The sequence below is a fragment of the Myxine glutinosa genome, chromosome 7, assembly GCF_964187855.1.
Source record: "Myxine glutinosa chromosome 7, kmMyxGlut1.1, whole genome shotgun sequence".
Lineage (NCBI taxonomy): Eukaryota > Metazoa > Chordata > Myxini > Myxiniformes > Myxinidae > Myxine > Myxine glutinosa.
This window is the reverse complement of record NC_136267.1, coordinates 114,941,484-114,962,068: the sequence shown is the minus strand read 5'-3', so window position 1 is coordinate 114,962,068 and position 20,585 is coordinate 114,941,484. Positions and strand designations below refer to the sequence as shown.

General features: G+C 49.0%; 1 protein-coding gene across 3 annotated transcripts in view; it reads left to right on the top strand.

The window, feature by feature from the left end:
- The window catches only part of LOC137431539 (ADAMTS-like protein 1), a 322,494-nt gene that overhangs the window by 19,874 nt on the left and 282,035 nt on the right, over positions 1 to 20,585 (top strand). For all 3 annotated transcript variants that reach the window (XM_068122959.2, XM_068122957.2, XM_078782172.1), the window contains exon 2: positions 7,057 to 7,144. In XM_068122959.2, the coding sequence (XP_067979060.2) occupies positions 7,079 to 7,144 (66 nt within the window). In that variant the 5' untranslated portion in view covers positions 7,057 to 7,078. The remainder of the gene's footprint in view (positions 1 to 7,056; positions 7,145 to 20,585) is intronic.

Genomic DNA, 20,585 nt, shown 5'->3' with positions numbered 1-20,585 from the left:
AAGAGAGAGAGGAGAGATGTTGCCTCTCCAAAGGTCCAACTCCAACTGGAGCATGCAAGCATGGTCTCGCCCCTCGTCACCTGCAGGACTGTCCTCATGGGCTGCGGTTCTCTCTCATTCACCGCCTCAAAAATGTGTTCTGTCCTCATCCAAGGCTTTACAGCTCATCTTGCCACCATGGCATGTGGTCCACCAGCAAAACAGTTTATGATGTTTCCTTTAAAGCAGGAAGCACTTTCCGTGTGTGTTTTTATTCGTAATTACCACAAGTCCTCACCTGGCTTTGCCTATACAGGTCAGCCAAAATACAACCTTACTCCATACTGTTCTAATATTACGATCACTGGCTTATTGGTGCACATACTACATTGACATAAGACTTACTTCTGACAGTTTCCTGATACAAGAGTAAATCTAAGCTAATCAAACACATGGAACAACCTAAAGTCTTAACTTGAACTAGATACGCGAGAAGTACCTCACGTGGGGACGCCTCTGGAACAAACTCCCTCACTCTCTTCAATCCCACTCCTCCCTCCAGGTCTTTAAAACAGCTGTTCACCACCATCTCTTATCTTCCCTCATCCAAAACCTTGATCTTTTCTACCCCCGTTAATTCACACCAGATCCATTTTTAAAAAATACCGCCTTCTTTCCTGGAAGTCCAAGCAGTGTCCATGTGTTGTTTTTTTTACCTCTCCCTCCCCTCCCCCCCCCCCCCCCCCGTTCCCTTGCCTCCTCACCCCAAGCGCTCTACCTCCCACAGATCTCCCAATGTCCCTGCTCTCAAATGTTGTACTTGTGTGCTTCCCCCTCTCTCCCTATCTTGTCTCCTGCTCCCTTTATCATATGTTTTATGTGTCAGTTTGTCTTTTTGTGATCTATGTTAGCTCTTACACGAGCCTCGATCTTGTATACAAAAGGAAAAGAAAAAAAAATACTGTATATATCCCACCCCCTTACATGTAATAATATATTGTCATGTCAGACGCTGTCCATTTACATGGACTGCTATGTGCCTGAGGTCTAAGAACTCTAAGATGCCGAAACAATACTGTAATTTACATTGCGCTTTTAGTAACTTGAACTTTCATAAAATTTAAATTTACTTAAATTTAAATTTTACAATGACAATACCCAAGGTTCGTTCAAGCAAACGGCAAAACTGACGGTGTTTGTAGCAAAAGGCAGATGGGAGAGGGACGACGTTCCTTACAATTAAAATGTGGTTTATATACAATGAAATATGTGGATAAGGGTAGATAGGACACTATAAATATATGGCACAGATCTGACGGTCTACAGACATGTCTACATACATGACGGTCTACATAGGGGATGATGGGACACGGAACCTTATCTATAATGAGAACTAAATAACCCACAAATGGCACCGAAAATACTGGACTCTAATGTGAAGCAAAGGGGATCACAGGCAAGGACTTCAGCAAGGCACGAGTTGGGGGCATACATGTCGCTGGTGTACAGTGTGAAATGTGGCTCAGGTCGATGAATGGCGATGAAGAATGACTAGGTCAGGAGACAAGAAGATGGTGATGGAGATGGTGTCAGCGTCTATTGAAAAGCTGTCCTTTCCGCCTGGGTAATGAAACAGAGAGAGTGCGAGAGAAAGATGTTATTTTTGCAGAAGTACAACTCCAGCTGCCACGTGCATGTGTGGCCATGGCCCTTTCCATGTCAGTGGCCGCCTCATGTATGGTCGCTCTCATTTTCTGTTCCCCAGGATGGGGGCGGCACTCTATCCCAACATTAAGGACCTACCACCCCCCCCCCCCCTTCCTCCCCGCAGCACACAATGCCGCTTATCACAATGCCTTTATCACAATCACACACAATGCCTATCACAATCACACAATGCCTTTGTGACGTTGATGCAGAACTGCCATGCTTGCTCGTGGCACTTCCGTAGCATCCATTAACATCCCGTAAAGTGTTTTATCACGCTATTTGTGCTTTTCTGCGGCCACAAGTCATCGACCTGTCCTCATCTGTTTACAAGAGGTTTTAAACAACAATCATACCCTATTTTGCCATTAGGTTTACACTTACCACACATTTGATAAGCCAAATTAGTTCTGACAGTTTCCCTGATACAAGTATAAATCTAACCTACTTGATCACACGGGTCATATTATCCTCATCACATAATCCTCATCACATTTTAGCTATGGATCCCTCTCCCCTTACATATAACAATATGTAATATTGTCGTGTTCCCGGGGTTAACATCCCAAGAGGATGAATGACCGAAACGAGCTTTAACTCTGAGGTGTATTTTGAACTTGGTGGGATTATCTTTTCGTGCGCGCGAAAAGGTTCGAAGTCTTACCTGATCGGATGGCCGACACTGGGTTAATCCGAACCCACAAACAAAGAAACAAGACAAGAAATTGAAATTCAACAACTAATGATTTAATGAAAATAATGCAAACACAATAAAAATGTTGAGGTAAAAACTATTAGTAATAGGCTCAGGTGAGGGACCCTCTGGCGGACTCAATTACAGACACAGGGAGAAATAAAAGTAAATAAAATGATATGGTAATCGGCCGGCACTCCGAGGTTCGACTCCGCTTTGCAGTTTGACCGAGGGCTTGTAGACGTCCATCGCCTCCAAACCACCATGCAGGAAGCACACAAAATGGCGTGGAGTCACGCTCATCGACGTCCTAACGTGAGGTACTTCTTGTGATGCCAACTGCCCCGAACCTCTCTTGTTTAGTCTCTTTCTACAAGCGTACACGAGCTAAAGATGTGCACTGCCCACGACCAAGCCAGAACAAAGAGAAAATGTGACCGCCTCCAACGAACGCCAGGACCAGAAGAATAGCAAAAGGCAACCGCAGCCATCCTCGTTGAAAGCCAGCACAAAAGAGACCAAGATGGCGAGACGGCTTCTTCTTCCCTCAGTTCTCCAATGTTCGACCACTGACGTCACACTCCGTCCAATCACCGAGCGCTACTCAATCCTCCCATCATGCCTCCACCAATCACGAAGGCCGGGGCGCGGCCTACCCGCCACGAGCCGTCAGGGGGCGGAGTCCAATGTCTGCTCGGGAATGTTCGGACAATATCAGGGCCCATTTGTCGATCAGCGAACACTGCCTCCGTCAGCCCTGATGGCATTGTGAGCGCATGAGTCCCATTACAGCGCTATCATTATTTTACTGAGCCCTCAATTTCCTGCCTGGCCGAATGTAATAAAACCGAAGGGAAGACCACAGGAGGCAAATTACACACTGGGGAATTAATATTTAAGCCCTATAATTAATTAGCACAAAGCCACGCCCCTTATTGCGACATGCAAACACTTACCCGGACAGACGGCCTACTTACGTACACAATTCTAACTTTCCGAAGGTATTTCTTTGTTTACCCACACAAACGTAACAATATATATGTATACGTCACGTCACCCGAGCCGAAACAAAAGGACTATCTTTTAACTTAGTGTGACACTTAGGTGTGGTTACCCTCTACTTTTAACCTCACCCTGAGTGCGACAGTTTTAACACTAGATATGTCCCACCTGCTGCGTTGCATCCTATCTAACCGACTCACGCCCACAATTAACCGAATTGCGGAATTATTCTCAAACTAAACATTTAGCCGGTGGGGAGCATTATTTACAATACACTAATTATGTACACTGTCACCCAGGACCTGTCTTTTGTGGGAAAAGAAAAGATGGTTTGAAAAGAGGAAAAATGCCATTGCCATGCACTGCACCGATACACCATACCATATGTACCCATAAAATGAATGCACCAATAAGAAGAAAATGCACCAAAAAGCACCAAAAAGCACCATCATCAAAAATGCACAAAACACACATTTTAAAATAATAAAATGATGTCTGATGTCTTCTTGCTTCTCTGCTGGGCCGATGTATCTTGCCTTGATCTTCTTGCTTGATGTTTTTATTAATGAAAAATGGCACACACCGTGTCTGCTTTTTATTATATATTGTTACGTACGTTTGTATGTATTGTTACGGATTCGTCACTTCCGTTGTTGTGGTTTTCATCCACTGTAAACATTTTTGGTTCCATGTACTATTATTGTTATCGTTTAAGTGAAATAGAGATTACTATTTTCAAAAGGTAAAAAAAAGTTAATGTTTTAAATGAAACCGGAACCGGACGACGACGAAGAGGAAGAGGAGGAGAAAAAGAAGGCGGAGCGAGTGAGTCGGACAAGAAGCCTAGCTGCTTCGAGGTCTGGGGCGAACGTTGGCGAACGAGGGTCACGAGTGAACTTTGGGTTTCCCGGGAAAGGGATTCCTGCGACAGAGTTGTCATCGCTGTGACAGATAAACCTGCGTGACAGGTTTTACGGTCGATTCCGAAGAGAATCGTTGGAGTGCCATTACGTCTCGAGAACGGGCCGTTGGCCAATTTGACTCGCGCCCGATTTTCGCATCGCTCCAGGTTTTTCACCTCGCTTCAACAATTTTCACCACATCTAGACGTTAACCTGGTGTGTGTGTAACGTGGCTTTTGAGTGGGAAATCTGCGGTTCGCCGATTGGGAGCCGTGGAACGTCCATACCCGAAGGTGTGATTTCCCAGTCGCCTGGAGGGCACCTTTACGCATCTTTGGCAGCGTGACTGTCACTCAACCGAACGGGATTCTGGTCTCGATTAGACATTGTTCTGACGATCACTGGAGCGGATCGACTTTGGCTTGATGCCGGAATAGAGACATTGGGAATGTTCTTGTTTCACTCACTTGGAGCACAGTGAGTTATATTGTACCAAACTGATGGTACCATCATAGGAAGGATATATTGGTTGTACAATTGATTACTATTGTTTTTTTGTACTGTTATTCTTGTGTGATCTTAATACAATACTTGTTTGTTGGTAACAATTGGTGTGGTTTCACCATTGATCTAAGACATACAGAATAACACATCTTTCTGCCGTGACTCCACTCGGGGCTCGGAGGTACACCATGACCGGCGTTTGGGGAGGAGCACGTAACAGTATGTATATTTATGAAGAAACCACCGTTTAGAGGCCATTTTTCCCCGCAAAGCGGGGGTTGGCCTTTTTCGGGGACCGTGGTTGTTGTTGTTTTTTTGGTCCCCTTTTTGAAGCAATGTTTTACGGCCGGATGCCTTTCCTGCCGCCAACCCTGTTTGTCGCCTTTTTACGACACACAGGGAATTACCAGTGAACTGGTACTCAATTAGCCGACCTCGGAAGGATGACAGGCTGAGTCAACCCCCCCTGGCGTTAATTCAGCGATCGACCGGGATTCGAACCCAGGATCCTAAGCTGGTACCCTAGCCGCTAGCCCAACACCAGGTTCACATAAATATACCCAACACCAGGTATATTTATGAAGGCTGAAAGCAATTGATTTGTTACTCATATTCACTAAATAAGTTCTTCTTTCAGCTCCTTGCCATTGAAAATATAGGCTTTGCCACCAAAAACAGCACATATGATGTTCACAGTCTGAGTTGTTGAAAAATGAGTGTAAATGGCAGCCATTTGAAATTCATGTTGGCCACCCTCAGACACCACTCAAATTTTGCCATCATGACTCTTCTTGCTTTTTGAGGTGTATAGAAGATATCTAAGTAGGTGTGATTAAGCATTTATTGACTACGGGACATCATAATCCCCTTGGGTTTTCAAATTTGGGTTGTGAACCTGGGTTTGGGAACCCCTGTGCAAAGCTCGAGTTTCCATTTGTTTCATAAAAGTTTATATTTATTTATGGCTGATAGTCCAATAAATAGCATCCGGCCATAAAAAAAAACATTGCCTCAAACAGGGAACCATGATTGTCATGGGGCCCGCAAGGCTAACCCCCGCTCTAGCGGGGAAAATGGCCTTAAAACGATCATTCATTCATTCAGTCCAATAAATAGCATCTAGACTACTATTCTCTCTGAATTTTAGACAAAAGTCCTTATTTAATGCGTTTATGGATTTCAAAATGTCAATATCACAACTTTAGATACCCACCCACATGTACACTAGCTGGGAGTTTGATACTGTTTTTTATTAAGGTTTGTAAGACTTTCCCGTCCAAGTATCGGGCCAAGTATGTCGTCCTTTCGGATGGATTGTTAAGCCTGTTGACCTGTCTGCACTATAGATGTAAAATATTTTGTGGTATATTTTGAAAGAGGATAGGACTGGTAGTTTAATCAAAATTTGCATTCCTTATCGAGGTCGAGTATGAAGTTTAACACTCATGCCTGGACCTTTATCAGTCTTGAAGGTGACAGCTCCTTAAGGGCTGACTCAAGGTAATAGATGATGAATGGAAACTTGTACAGTATTTGTGAAGACTTTTGATGGTCTGCGTTGGACAGGTGGAGCAACGGATTAAATCAAAATAATGTTGATTGAAGTATGCTAACCTCTGTAGGAAGCAAGGAGAAGCTGACGTTTCGGGCATTAACCATTCATCAGAGCAAAAGAGCGGTTGATGACCGAAACGTCAGTTTGTCCTTGCTTTATATGGCAGTTACCATCATGCTTCGATCGCTGTTCTCTTGATTCAACCCATTATTAACAAGAGGAACAATTGATTTGCAATACATGTCCCCTATGGGTGTGATATTTTCTAAGTCCAAAAATTGCATAACTCTATGAAAAATTGATGAAACACCCTGAAATTCGAACTTGTTATGCAACGTGTCATAATAAAGCCATGTGCCAGGTTTCAGTTGAATATGCTAAGGGCTAAGAATGGAAAGTCTGGAAAACCACAGGTGGGACGGACAGGCAGAGGGCAAACCTATAGTTCCCTCCGGTGAAACCTGTAGGGGTTTAATAAATGATGAGCCCAAAGCTCGAGTTTGGATCATGTTTTCTGTTGTTTAAAATCTCACCTTTTTCATCAACCTCATGTTTGACGAATTGTGATATATTCGCTTTCAAGTATGACGTTTAAGAGTAGCAATGAATACATACCTTGTAACTTTTAAATAAAATGACCAACTAAGTTCAGGCATTTTACAAAAAAAAATTTGTTGCATTTGTTTTTGTTCACTGTCTTTACTGTTGTTCAGGTTTGTGGTGAATCGAGCTGAAATGGGCTGTGGGAATGCCTTTTGGACATTTAGCCTCTGGCTCGCCGCATTGCTGCCATGCTACAAGGTAAATCTGTTGTTAGAGCTTTTTCATATGTTGCTTTTTGTTGTTAGAAATTATTTTCGAAAAAAAACACACACACATATATATATATATATATATATATATATATTGCACTAATTCCCAGGAATTTGTGGTCAGGATTTCTTGAATCGCTTACTGAACAGCTGTAACCGCAATGGCCTTTTTCAACAAAACAGAGTTAGAGATTCATATGCATTCCTTATGCATTTCATTTCGCTTTGTATGAATTGTGAGGGGTGTTCAAAGTGTTCTTGGAATGAGATACTCACAATAGCCCAAGAAGGGGTTGCTTTTGATTTTTCTAAATATAATGCCAGAAAATATATTTATTGTCAACTTGTCAAAAACACACACACACACACACACACACACACACACACACACACACACACACACACACACACACACACACACACACACACACACACTCTGGTTCTGGGGAGATGATGCCATATTGGAGATGAGATGTTTGATTTGATGTACTATACTCGACAGAGCGTTGGAGCTGCCAAATTACTTTATTGGCAAAGGTTATTCGAGGAGATTTGCCATTGCTTTCCCAGCGTTGTTTGTGTTTTATCCTTTTAAATGCTGAGCCAAGCAAGGAAGCAGGAAGTACCATTTTTAAAGTATTTGGTATGACTCGGACAGGGTTTCAACCATCGACCTCCCAGACTCAGAATGGAAGAATTACATGGCAGCTACAAACACTTGAACTGGGGTTTGTTCAGTCATCAAGTTTCTTGTGGAGCACTCGAGCAAGCACACCATTCAAAACTATCAATAAGGAACGGCTGGCTAGATAACTGCTTGGTAACTGAACATATCACTGGTGCCTGGTTGCCTTTTTGCACGTCTAGGCAGGAACAAAATTAATATATATATAGATATATATATATTTTTTATGCAGAGCGAGGATTATCTTGGCTTAGTAGTACACGGAGTGAGAGGATGAGTACGCAACTTCTGCGACGTCAACTTTTTGCACCGATTTTAAATTCATTTTGATAGGAGAATGAAAGCGATAAATCACCGTATTTGTTCAATCCACCATTACTTCACACTTGGTTCCTTTGGAAAATGGTAAATGCTGCAGATATGACTCTCTCATGTCCATGTATGCAATTGTTTACATAATTTTTTTTAATAGTGATCTTAGGTTCATAGTGGAACTTGTACATGAATTGCATGTAGGATAGACATTAATCGACGTCAGTGTACTTTAATGGAATTTACATGGGCACGAGTAAACAATGGACAAATACATTATACTAGCCGAAACCCGTGGAACATCCACGGAAGGGAGGATGTGGTGTATGGATAGAGTGTACCATTATGGATGGCATAGGGGATTTCCTTGTCCGAGTAAGAGCTAGGAAGAAAGATGAGAATGAAGAGAGTGAAGGAACTGCGCTCCAACGCGAGTCGAAAGAATTGACGCGACCAAAGACGGAATTCGTCCGAGTTGCTTTATTGAAACAAAACAGCTCAGGTATTCTGACAAGCCCGTTTTTCGGGCAACAATATATATATACACATTTATGTCGGGAAGTTTGCCCGGCAAAAGCTATACCGGGCATGCCCGGGTATCAAGGGCGAGCCTTGGAAAGGCGAGTCTGGACCTGCCCGGGCGTGTTTGGCTGCGGCCTGGCAAGTCGAGGCTGGGCGTGCCCGGGCGCTCTGGGCGAGCACTGGAAAGGCGATAGCGGGCATGCCCGGACGCTCTGGGCGTGCCCTGGAAAGGCGATAGCGGGCATGCCCGGACGCTCTGGGCGTGCCCTGGAAAGGCGATAGCGGGCATGCCCGGACGCTCTGGGCGAGCCCTGGAAAGGCGATAGCGGGCATGCCCGGGAAAGACGAGACCGGACGTGCCCGGGAGGTTCGGGCGTGCCCGGGAACAGTGAGTCCGGGCATGCCCGGGAGAGGCGCGTCTGGCCGTGTTCTGGCCGGTGCAAGGTGTATGGATAGAGTGTACCATTATGGATGGCATAGGGGATTTCCGGTGCAAGGATGATGTACATCCAGCGGTAACCGCTACACACGCCCCTCCAGAATCGACCTGCACCGGCAGGGTCAATTTAAGGGGGGTCCGGATGACCCGGCCGAAGCGACCCCTGGAGGGTCGTGGGGAGGGGTCTGACGTGGTGGTGGGTGGTCGAGCGGGGGGAACTGTGGACGGGCGGCGGCCTCGCCGCGGAGGAAGGGCCAACCGTGGTGGTCGGTCGACGTCCATGTGCGCCGGTTTGAGGCGGTCCACAGAAATCCGGTCCGGCCGGCCGCCGAAGTCGACGATGAAAGACTTGTCGCCCCGTCGCAGCACCCGGAAGGGCCCGTCGTACGGCGGCCGGAGTGGCCCCCGGTGCGCGTCATGACGCACAAAGACGTACTCCGCTGTGCGAAGCACCGGGGGGACGTAGGACTGGGGGCCACCATGGCGGGACGTCGGCACGGGGGCAAATCGTCGGGCGGCCTCCTGGAGGTCCGAGCGCTGGCGAGCGGCGGACCAGGGACTGGTAGCGTCAGGCACGAATTCGCCCGGGACGCGGAGTGGCTGGCCGTAGACGAGCTCGGCGGCGGACGCCTGGAGGTCTTCCTTGGGGGCCGTGCGAAGGCCCAAAAGGACCCACGGCAGCCGGTCGGCCCAACCGTCGTCCTGAAGGCCGGCCATGAGTGCGGCCTTCATGGAGCGGTGAAACCGCTCGCACAACCCATTGGCTTGGGGGTGGTAGGCCGTGGTGCGGTGCAGCGTGACCCCCAACGAACGGGCGACCGCGCCCCAAAGCTCAGACGTGAACTGTGGGCCGCGGTCGGACGAGATGTCCGCTGGTGCGCCGAAGCGCGCGACCCAGGTGGCGATGAACGCCTGCGCCACGTCGGCGGTGGTGGTGGAGGTGAGGGGCACGGCCTCCGGCCACCTGGTGGTCCTGTCCACCATGGTGAGCAGGTGGGTGAACCCCCGCGAGGGGGGCAGGGGACCCACCAGGTCCACGTGGACGTGGTCGAAACGCCGTTCAGGCACGGCGAAAGGTGCCAGCGGGGCCTGGGTATGGCGGTGGACCTTGGCTCGCTGGCAGGCCGTGCAGGCGTTGGCCCAGTCGCGGATGTTTCGTCGAAGGCCGTGCCAGACAAAACGCGCCGACACCAGCTTCTGAGAAGCTTTCCGGCCCGGGTGAGAAAGGCCGTGGATGGAGGCGAAGATGCGGCGCTGCCAGGAAACGGGCACGATGGGGCGAGGCTGGCCCTGGGAGACGTCGCAGAGCAGGACGGTGCCCGCGAAGGGGATGTCGGCCAGGCGGAGGCCCGTGTCCGCCACGCGGAGTGCCTGCACCGAGGCGTCGGTGGTCTGGTCGGCCGCCATGAGCGTGAAGTCCACGCCGAGGTGGACCGCGTTCGCGCTGGCCCGCGAAAGGCAGTCGGCCACGGCGTTGTCTTTGCCGGCGACGTGCTGGATGTCCGTGGTGAACTCCGACACGGCGGAGAGGTGGCGCTGCTGGCGGGCCGACCACGGCTCCGTGACCTTAGCCATTGCGTAGACCAACGGCTTGTGGTCGACGAAAGCCGTGAACGGGCGGCCCTCCAGGAGGTGTCGGAAATGGCGAACGACCAGGAATAGCCCGAGCAGCTCGCGGTCGAACGTGCTGTAGTTTAACTCGTTCGGCCGGAGTTGCCGGCTGAAAAAGGCGAGTGGCTGCCAAACCCCGTCCACCCATTGCTCATGAACGGCGCCCACCGCGTAGTTGGAGGCGTCCGTAGTGAGGGCGATGGGCGCGTTGAGCACCGCGTGAGCCAGCAGCGTTGCGTCGGCGAGGGCCCGTTTGGCACTGGCGAAGGCCGCGTCCATGTCCGCGGACCAAACAATGTCATGCTTGGCCGGCTTGCCCCGGAGGGCCTCGTAAAGGGGCCGCATGAGCTGAGCAGCGCGGGGCACGAATCGGTGATAAAAATTCACCATGCCGAGGAACTCTTGGAGGGCCTTGATGGAACGGGGACGCGGGAACGTGGTGATGGCCTCGACCTTGGTCGGCAGCGGCACGGCCCCAGTCTTGGTGATGCGGTGGCCCAAAAAGTCAACGGTCGTCGCGCCGAAGTGGCATTTGACCGGGTTGACAATTAAGCCGTGCTCGCTGAGGCGACCGAACAGTGTTCGGAGGTGGAGGAGGTGCTCGGCGCGGGACGTGCTGGCGACGAGGATGTCGTCCAGATAGACGAAAAGAAACGGCAGGTCGCGCAGCACGCCGTCCATCAAGCGCTGGAACGCCTGGGCCGCGTTCTTGAGGCCAAACGGCATCCGCAAAAATTCGAACAGGCCGAACGGCGTGATGACGGCCGTCTTCGGGACGTCGGCCGCCCGGACAGGTACCTGGTGGTAGCCCCGTATCAGGTCAATTTTCGAAAAGATGACCCGTCCCGCCAAACGGGCGGAAAAGTCCTGAATATGCGGGATCGGGTACCTGTCGGGGGTGGTAGCATCATTGAGACGGCGGTAGTCGCCACACGGGCGCCATCCACCCCCCGGCTTTGGCACGATGTGCAGTGGCGAGGCCCACGCGCTATCGGAGCGCCGCACGATGCCGAGGTGCTCCAACGCGTCGAATTCGGCCTTTGCCACGGCGAGCTTGGCTGGGTCGAGGCGGCGGGCCCTGGCGTAGACCGGCGGGCCCGTAGTGGGTATGTGGTGCTCGATCCCGTGCCGCACCGTGACGGCCGAAAACGTCGGCCGCGTGAGGGCCGGGAATTCCACGAGCAGGCGAGCGAACTCGTTCGTTGCCGGGAGGGCGCACGCCAGTTCGGTCGGCGCGGAGCTGCTCATTGTGCACTCCAGGGAGCTGAAGGTCTCGGCGTGGACAAGGCGACGTCGTTTGACGTCGACCAGCAGCCCGTGCGCGCAGAGGAAGTCGGCGCCCAGCAAAGCCACGGGGACGCTGGCGGTAACAAAAGTCCATTGAAAGCGCTGGCTGCCGAAGCAGAGGGTGACGACGCGTGGGCCGAAAGTGCGTATGGCCGAGCCATTAGCAGCGACCAAAGAGGGGCCGCAAACTGCGTCCAGCCTGTCCTGCTCGGAGGCAGGTATGACGCTCAGTTGGGCGCCGGTGTCGCACAGGAAACGCCGTCCAGACGCTTTGTCCCGAATAAACAGCAAGTTGCCCGAGTGGTCGGCGCTCATGGCTGGGAATGAACGCCGACCCGGCCGTTTCCCGACCTGCCAAAAGTGCACGGGGGCCGGCACGTCCGAGCCTTGTGTCCGAACCTGGCGTGGTAATAACACCACGCCCGGTCAGGTGGAGGCCCCGGCCGTCGTGTCGGAAGCGGGCGGTGTGGCGTGGCAGCCGCCAGTTGCACCGGCAGTTCGGCCTCCAACCGCGCAGGGCGCTCGGGCGTCGTGGGCGTCGCCTCGGACGGCGGCGGGCTCCAGGTAACCGCGCCGATGTGCTGGCCCGCCGAGGAGATCTTATCGGCTTCCCTGGCGAGGGCGCGGGAATCCGTGATCAACGTGCCAGCCAGGGCGAGGCGTACCGGGTTAGGCAGCTGACGGAGGAACAGCTCCCGGAACAGGAATGCCGGAGAGTGCTCGCCGAGCAACGAGAGAATATAGTCCATGTGCTCGGACGGGCGCGTGTCGCCGAGCTCGGGCAGGTCAAGCAGGCGCCGTGCGCGTGCTGCCGGTGAGAGGGCGAAAGCGCCGAGGAGGAGCGTCTTCAGCGCGTCGTATTTGTCAGCAGCCGGCGGGTGCTGGAGGAGGCTCAAGGCGCGGGCCGCGGTGGCGGAGCCGAGCGCCGCCACAACATGGTGGAAGCGGGTGTCGTCCGCGGTGATGCCTCGCAGGGCGAACTGGGAGTCCGCCTGCGCGAACCAAACAGCCGCGTGAGTCTCCCAGAAGGTAGGCAGTTTAAGCGTCACTGCCGTATCCATGTCGGTAGGTCACCAATGAAGGAACTGCGCTCCAACGCGAGTCGAAAGAATTGACGCGACCAAAGACGGAATTCGTCCGAGTTGCTTTATTGAAACAAAACAGCTCAGGTATTCTGACAAGCCCGTTTTTCGGGCAACAATATATATAAACATTTATGTCGGGAAGTTTGCCCGGCAAAAGCTATACCGGGCATGCCCGGGTATCAAGGGCGAGCCTTGGAAAGGCGAGTCTGGACCTGCCCGGGCGTGTTTGGCTGCGGCCTGGCAAGTCGAGGCTGGGCGTGCCCGGGCGCTCTGGGCGAGCACTGGAAAGGCGATAGCGGGCATGCCCGGACGCTCTGGGCGTGCCCTGGAAAGGCGATAGCGGGCATGCCCGGATGCTCTGGGCGTGCCCTGGAAAGGCGATAGCGGGCATGCCCGGACGCTCTGGGCGAGCCCTGGAAAGGCGATAGCGGGCATGCCCGGGAAAGACGAGACCGGGCGTGCCCGGGAGGTTCGGGCGTGCCCGGGAACAGTGAGTCCGGGCATGCCCGGGAGAGGCGCGTCTGGCCGTGTTCTGGCCGGTGCAAGGCGATTATGTACATCCAGCGGTAACCGCTACAAGAGCGTACATGAACATCGTATTTATTGCAATCAACTTAAATGATAATGCTACGATATACTTTTGAAAATATCACGTACCGTCTCGAAGTCAATGCCATCCTTTTATCTCTTCGTATACAACTCACTGGTTGAGTACCAGTTCACTGGTAATTCCCTGTTTGTCGTAAAAGGCGACAAACAGGGTTGGTGGCAGGAAGGGCATCCGGCCATAAAACATTGCTTCAAAAAGGGGACCAAAAAACAACAACAACCACGGTGCCCGAAAAAGGCCAACCCCCGCTTGCGGGGAAAAATGGCCTCTAAATGTGGTTTAAAAATTTTTTTTTTTATACAACTCACTGATTTCTACCTTATCGTGAACAGGGTAAAGCCTACTTTGATAATCATGAACGGTGGCAGATGCAGGAGTTGGTGAAACGAAAGGGGGGGGGGGCTGATCATGACCTACCCTACGCCACATGGCCTACGCCATTTGTTGAGATCATGGCCACAACGGAAACACAACAACTGGATAGGTAGGGCCTAGGCCTACACCTACTTTTCGTCACTCGGCGAAGTACAATTTGTTTTAAGCTTTCAGAAGCTGAAGCCTTGGTATTTATTGCGTTATATGATACTGATGGGCTGCTGATCGGTTTCACTTCGTTGTAATCACAGTATATGGAAGAAATTATGGTAAACCCACCTGATGAGGTTAGCGTACACCGCGATCGACGACACCGGCACAAATGCATGCTCAGGATTGTCCACTCAGTGGACGGCTTGCTTCGCCTTCACCCAGCAGACGCCAATAAGATGGCGTCGTATCGGCAGTTAATCGGATGCTTTTGGGCCCCAACGTCGGCTAATTCAGATTTTTCGAGTATGGCTGTACGTGATAAACAAAGAGCGCGGTTCATAGATCGTAAATCCATTAGTGCCGTGGGCATCGGGTCACTGGGTGCGTCGTAAAAGGGATAACAAAGTCGAGTCCTTACGCTATTATTATATAGATAGTACCTTATAATTATATGGGCTTTGAACTTGGGTTCTGAGCATCATGAGCCATTGGTTGAAATGGAGATATTAAACGAGCCAATATTTGAGCAAAAGCTAAGTGGGGTCCTAACTTTGGCTGAAGAGTCACCCAGAAATGTGTGTTGACATGTAAATGACCTGTTAATGGATTTTTAGGGCGTCTCATCTCGATCTCTAAAAGATGAAGTTTTAAAATGAGTCGTGATGTCCGGATGTCTGTCCTGTCTGGCTGTCTGTCCATCCGTTCGTTTGTCCATTAACTTTTGTTGCTATTTTTGCTTCTCCTTCCTTGTCCACTGACTGACTTTTCTGAAACTTGACAAATGAATACAAGACAGTAGCCCGCACAATGGCTCAGGCTTCGATTTTTCGATTTCGGATCATGGGGGCTCCCACAGGGAGTTAACCTCCAAACTTTGGATCCCTACTCGCCCCTTATTTACCAACCGATTGCTCTGAAACCTGATACACCCCTTTTACTAGATGGTCCGCAGGATTGCTCAGTCTTAGATTTTTCGATTTTGGATCGGGAGGGGGGGGGGCAGATGATGAGGGGGGCTCCTAGGGGGGTTCCCCCAAATCAGCAGAAGTCTGAATTGCCACCTCAAGAGACCACTCGGTGCTATTTATTGTTATTGTTAGACTGTGCTGTACTCGTGGTGAAGCATATCGTTACAGTTGTGTTAAAGAATATAATGTAACTACAAAAATAGCATTATTCAACATTTGTATCGGATTCTGAATTTTTTTAACATTAATGTTAAATTAATTCTACCTCATATTCGGTAGAATTAATGTTAAATAAACATTAATTCTACCTCATATTCGGATATGAGGTAGCGTATGTGACACGGACGAATTGGGCAAATGCTGTAGAATGTATTTTATAAAAAAAGAAAATAGGTGTGGACAATAACTTGAGCAATTTAAATTTTGAATGTAATTTGTATGAATCATTTATTTAAGGGTCAACTGTTCTGTTCACATCCACATGCTGTTTCCAGAGCCTTGGTGCTGCTGTCGCAGTCACTCGGTAGAAAATGCACTGCCGACTTTGTCATTGCTATTCCCAGTCCTATCGGGGCAGGATTTGACCAGGGCACTGACACAGACTTGGCCTATTCTTTTTGAGAGGTATCATGTGATCTTTAATATCCATGAGCAAGTGCTAGCATATGGAACAGCTCATGGATTCATTTAGATCCTTATGAAAGAAGGCACACTTGTCGATGCGATTCCTTTAAATGATAGTTTATTGTCAGATGTCTAAATGAACTCACTTTGACTGCGCAAAGGTGAATATGGTACCTTTTGTCCATCTAAGAAGCTCAGAATTTGTATATAATTCATAATATGTAATCTGTAATAATATTATCATTATTTTAGATGTCCCAAGAAAAGCAGGTGAACAAATGGCGGAACAGCGACCACGTCGCGGAACAGCTCGGCTCACCTCCACTCATTTATACCTTTTTCCCCATCTGTGGAACATAGTTCAATCTTCTCTTCAATCTATTTATTCCTTCCAGGTCTTCAAAACAGCTGTTCACCACCATCTAAAATCATTCCCAATCCAAAACCATGATATTCTCTACCCTTGCTAACCCCCACCCCCCACCACAATCCATTGTCTTCTCAAACTTCCAGCTTTTCCCTCTTGTGAGTTTTTCCAGTTTCTCCCTCCTGTGAGTTTCCTTCTGTATCCATCTTGTCCTTTCCTGCCCCCAACTCCTCCCCACAGCCATCGTTTGTCCAAGTCTCCCTCTATCTTGGTCTTCAACTCTGCTGTTGGTGTTTCACCCTTCCCTCTCTACTCCTGATGTTACATACTGATCTGTTTAGTGTACGAGCTCTTCCATGAGCCTCGACTACGGATACAAATAAAAGAGGGAGAAACTGTTAAATAATTTGAAGTTTGATGATTTCCAGATCTATTTAAGGTGGTGCAGGTTTGGTAAACATATTTTCTCGGATATTTCCCTTGTAAGACTATGTCAGATCTTAAGTTAGCTGTGAATCTGTGATAATTTCTGAGCACTCGAGAGTAAATTCGATTTTGCTTTTTCTGCTAAATGTTGAGCAACAAAGTGAAGCCAAACTTTGCTTAAACAGGTGGTGTGTACGTTTTGCTACAGATTAAAGTTGTTCTTGCACTTACTATTTTACCTCCACCACCAAAGGTGGATGGAGGTTATGTCTTCACCCCTATCTGTCTGTCTGTTTGTTTGTTTGTTTGTGAACAAGATATATCAAAAAGTTGTGTACGGATTCGGACGAAATTTGGCAGAGAGGTAGCGTATGTGACACGGACGAAATGATGAGATTTTGGTGAAGATCCGGATTCGGATCCGGCTAGTAGAATGTTTAAGTGATTCTTCACCATTGGGAGGGCAAAGAAGGGCAAAAAGGGCAAAAAAGGGAAAGGGCCTTCACCATGGGGCAAAAAATGATACATAGCAGGATATCTCACAGTTATAGACGGATTTGGACAAAACTTTGTGGACAGGTTGCGTGTGTGACAAGGACTAATAGATTCGATTTTGGTGAAGATCTGAATATGGATTCGGATATGAGAATTATTTAATTTTTAAAGTGATTCTTCACCATTGAGTAATAGGGATAAAACCAACATATAGCAAGATATCTCAAAAGGTTATGGACGGATTTGGACGAAACTTGGTGGACCGGTTGTGTGTGTGACAAGGAAGAATCGATTCAATTTTGGTGAAGATCCAGATCCGGCTAGTAGAATTTCTTTAAAGTGATTCTTCACCATTGGGAGATGGGGCCAAAACCGATACAAAGCAGGATATCTCAAAAAGTTGTGGACGGATGATTTTCATTAAATGTGAGTCTGTATTGTGATTTTCTGGTCTACTCTAGGATACAAAACGTAAACTGTTCACCTGGCAGAGGTATGCTCTCTACTGAGTGCCGTTCTAGTCATGTCGTGTAATTCCATAAATCACAATTCAAGGGAACGAAAACCATCAAAATAACCAAAGATCAACATTGAAGAGGAGAAAATAAGAAATGGCAAGTTGCAATAAAATTGACTGCACCACATGATGTTAAATCCTAAATAATATATATGTTTTTTTTTTGTCGATACCTGCATGAAAGGTTTCTGTCACCAAAGGCCACGTTTATAAGCAAAAAAAAAAAATTACAAGTGAATAATGATCTCAAAAAATTATCATTCTTTGTTTCTTTACTTTTTCAATTTCAATCACTTATCAGCTCTTTATTTACCCACACACATACACACTCACAGGTGAAATCACACCTACACCTGGAGCACATTAACCAAAACCTTAGGTGCTTTTAGATGCGACATGGTGTCATTATTTGATTACATTCACCTCCAAAAGTGGACGGATGTTATGTTTTCACTCCTGTCTCTGTCTGTTTGTCTGTTTGTCTGTGCGTGAGAAGGATACCTTTAAAAGGTATGGACAGATTTGGACGAAACTTCGTGGACAGGTTGGGTGTGTGACAATGAAGAATTGATTAGATTTTGGTGAAGATCTGGATGTGGATTCTATAAAAAAAAAATTCACCGCCACCAAAGGTGGATGGAGGTTTTGTTTTCACCCCATGTCTGTCCGTTTGTTTGTTTGTTTGTGAGCAAGATATCTCACAAATTTGTGGATAGATTTGGACGAAATTTGGCAGAGATGTAGCGCATGTGAAAATGAAGAAATTATTAGATTTTGGCGAAGATCCGGTTTCGGATCCGGCTACTACAATTTTTAAAGTGATTCTTCACCATTGGGAGATGTGGCCAAAAACGATACGTAGCAGGATATCTCAAAGAATTATGGACGGATTTGGACGAAACTTTGCGGACAGGATGTGTGTGTGACAAGGAAGAATCGATTCAATTTTGGTGAAGATCTGAATATGGATTCGGATATGAGAATTATTTAATTCTTTAAGTGATTCTTCACCATTGGGAGATAGGGCCAAAAACAATACGTAGCAGGATATCTCAAAAAGTTATGGACGGATTTGAACAAAACTTGTTGGACAGGTTGGGTGTGTGACAAGGAAGAATCGATTCAATTTTGGTGAACATTCGGATCCAGATCCGGCTAGTAGAATGTTTCAAGTGATTCTTCACCATTGAGCGATATGGCCAACCAGGCGGAGGTTTGCTCTCTACTGAGTGCCGTTCTAGTTTCTAAAGTGATTCTTCACCATTGAGTGATATGGCCAACCAGGCGGAGGTTTGCTCTCTACTGAGTGCCGTTCTAGTTTCTAAAGTGATTCCTCACCATTGAGTGATATGGCCAACCAGGCGGAGGTATGCTCTCTACTGAGTGCCGTTCTAGTTTCTAAAGTGATTCCTCACCATTGAGTGATATGGCCAACCAGGCGGAGGTATGCTCTCTACTGAGTGCCGTTCTGGTTTCTAAAGTGATTCCTCATCATTGAGTGATATGGCCAACCAGGCGGAGGTATGCTCTCTACTGAGTGCCGTTCTAGTTTCTAAAGTGATTCCTCACCATTGAGTGATATGGCCAACCAGGCGGAGGTTTGCTCTCTACTGAGTGCCGTTCTAGTTTCTAAAGTGATTCCTCACCATTGAGTGATATGGCCAACCAGGCGGAGGTTTGCTCTCTACTGAGTGCCGTTCTAGTTTCTAAAGTGATTCCTCACCATTGAGTGATATGGCCAACCAGGCGGAGGTATGCTCTCTACTGAGTGCCGTTCTAGTTTCTAAAGTGATTCCTCACCATTGAGTGATATGGCCAACCAGGCGGAGGTTTGCTCTCTACTGAGTGCCGTTCTAGTTTCTAAAGTGATTCCTCACCATTGCGTGATATGGCCAACCAGGCGGAGGTATGCTCTCTACTGAGTGCCGTTCTAGTTTCTAAAGTGATTCTTCATCATTGAGTGATATGGCCAACCAGGCGGAGGTTTGCTCTCTACTGAGTGCCGTTCTCGTTTCTAAAGTGATTCCTCACCATTGAGTGATATGGCCAACCAGGCGGAGGTTTGCTCTCTACTGAGTGCCGTTCTAGTTTCTAAAGTGATTATTCATCATTGAGTGATATGGCCAACCAGGCGGAGGTATGCTCTCTACTGAGTGCCGTTCTAGTTTCTAAAGTGATTCTTCATCATTGAGTGATATGGCCAACCAGGCGGAGGTATGCTCTCTACTGAGTGCCGTTCTAGTTTCTAAAGTGATTCTTCATCATTGAGTGATATGGCCAACCAGGCGGAGGTTTGCTCTCAACTGAGTGCCGTTCTAGTTTCTAAAGTGATTCCTCACCATTGAGAGATACTGTCGGCCCAAAATCGATATATAGTATTAAAGCGCGGCGTTACGCGCGCTGCTTGCGAGCAAGGAGGAAGTGGACAAGCGGTAACTTATAAGCGTCTTTATTTCAGGAGCTCACTGTAACACTAGCCCGCTCTGGGCTGCGCGCCCCGTGTATATCCTCAGGCCACGCCTACCCCTCGGGCGTGGCCCTCGCCCACTTGGTGCGCGGAATGATGTCACCACGCCAGTGGGCTTTTGTGTCCGCCACACGCGACCCCCCAGAATTCCCGCGCACCTGGAGGGCCAGTTTGCGGGGCAGACAAATGACCCGGCCGAAGCGCCCCCTGGCGATCGGCGGCGTCCGGGGTGCAGGGATGCCAGGTGGGATGCCCCTGGCTGCCCCTGGGATGGGTGCAGGACCGGGGGGCGGCGTGGCGGCGGGGCTGGGCGGTGCCGGGGGTCCGCCCGCAGGGGGGCGGCCCCGACGTGGGGGTCGGGCCACTGGCGGTGGATGGTCCACGTCGAGGTGGGCCGGCTTGAGGCGGTCTATCGAAACGCGGTCGGGAGTACCGCCGATGTCCAGGGTGAAGTGCTTCGACCCGGTCTCCAGCACGTGGAAAGGCC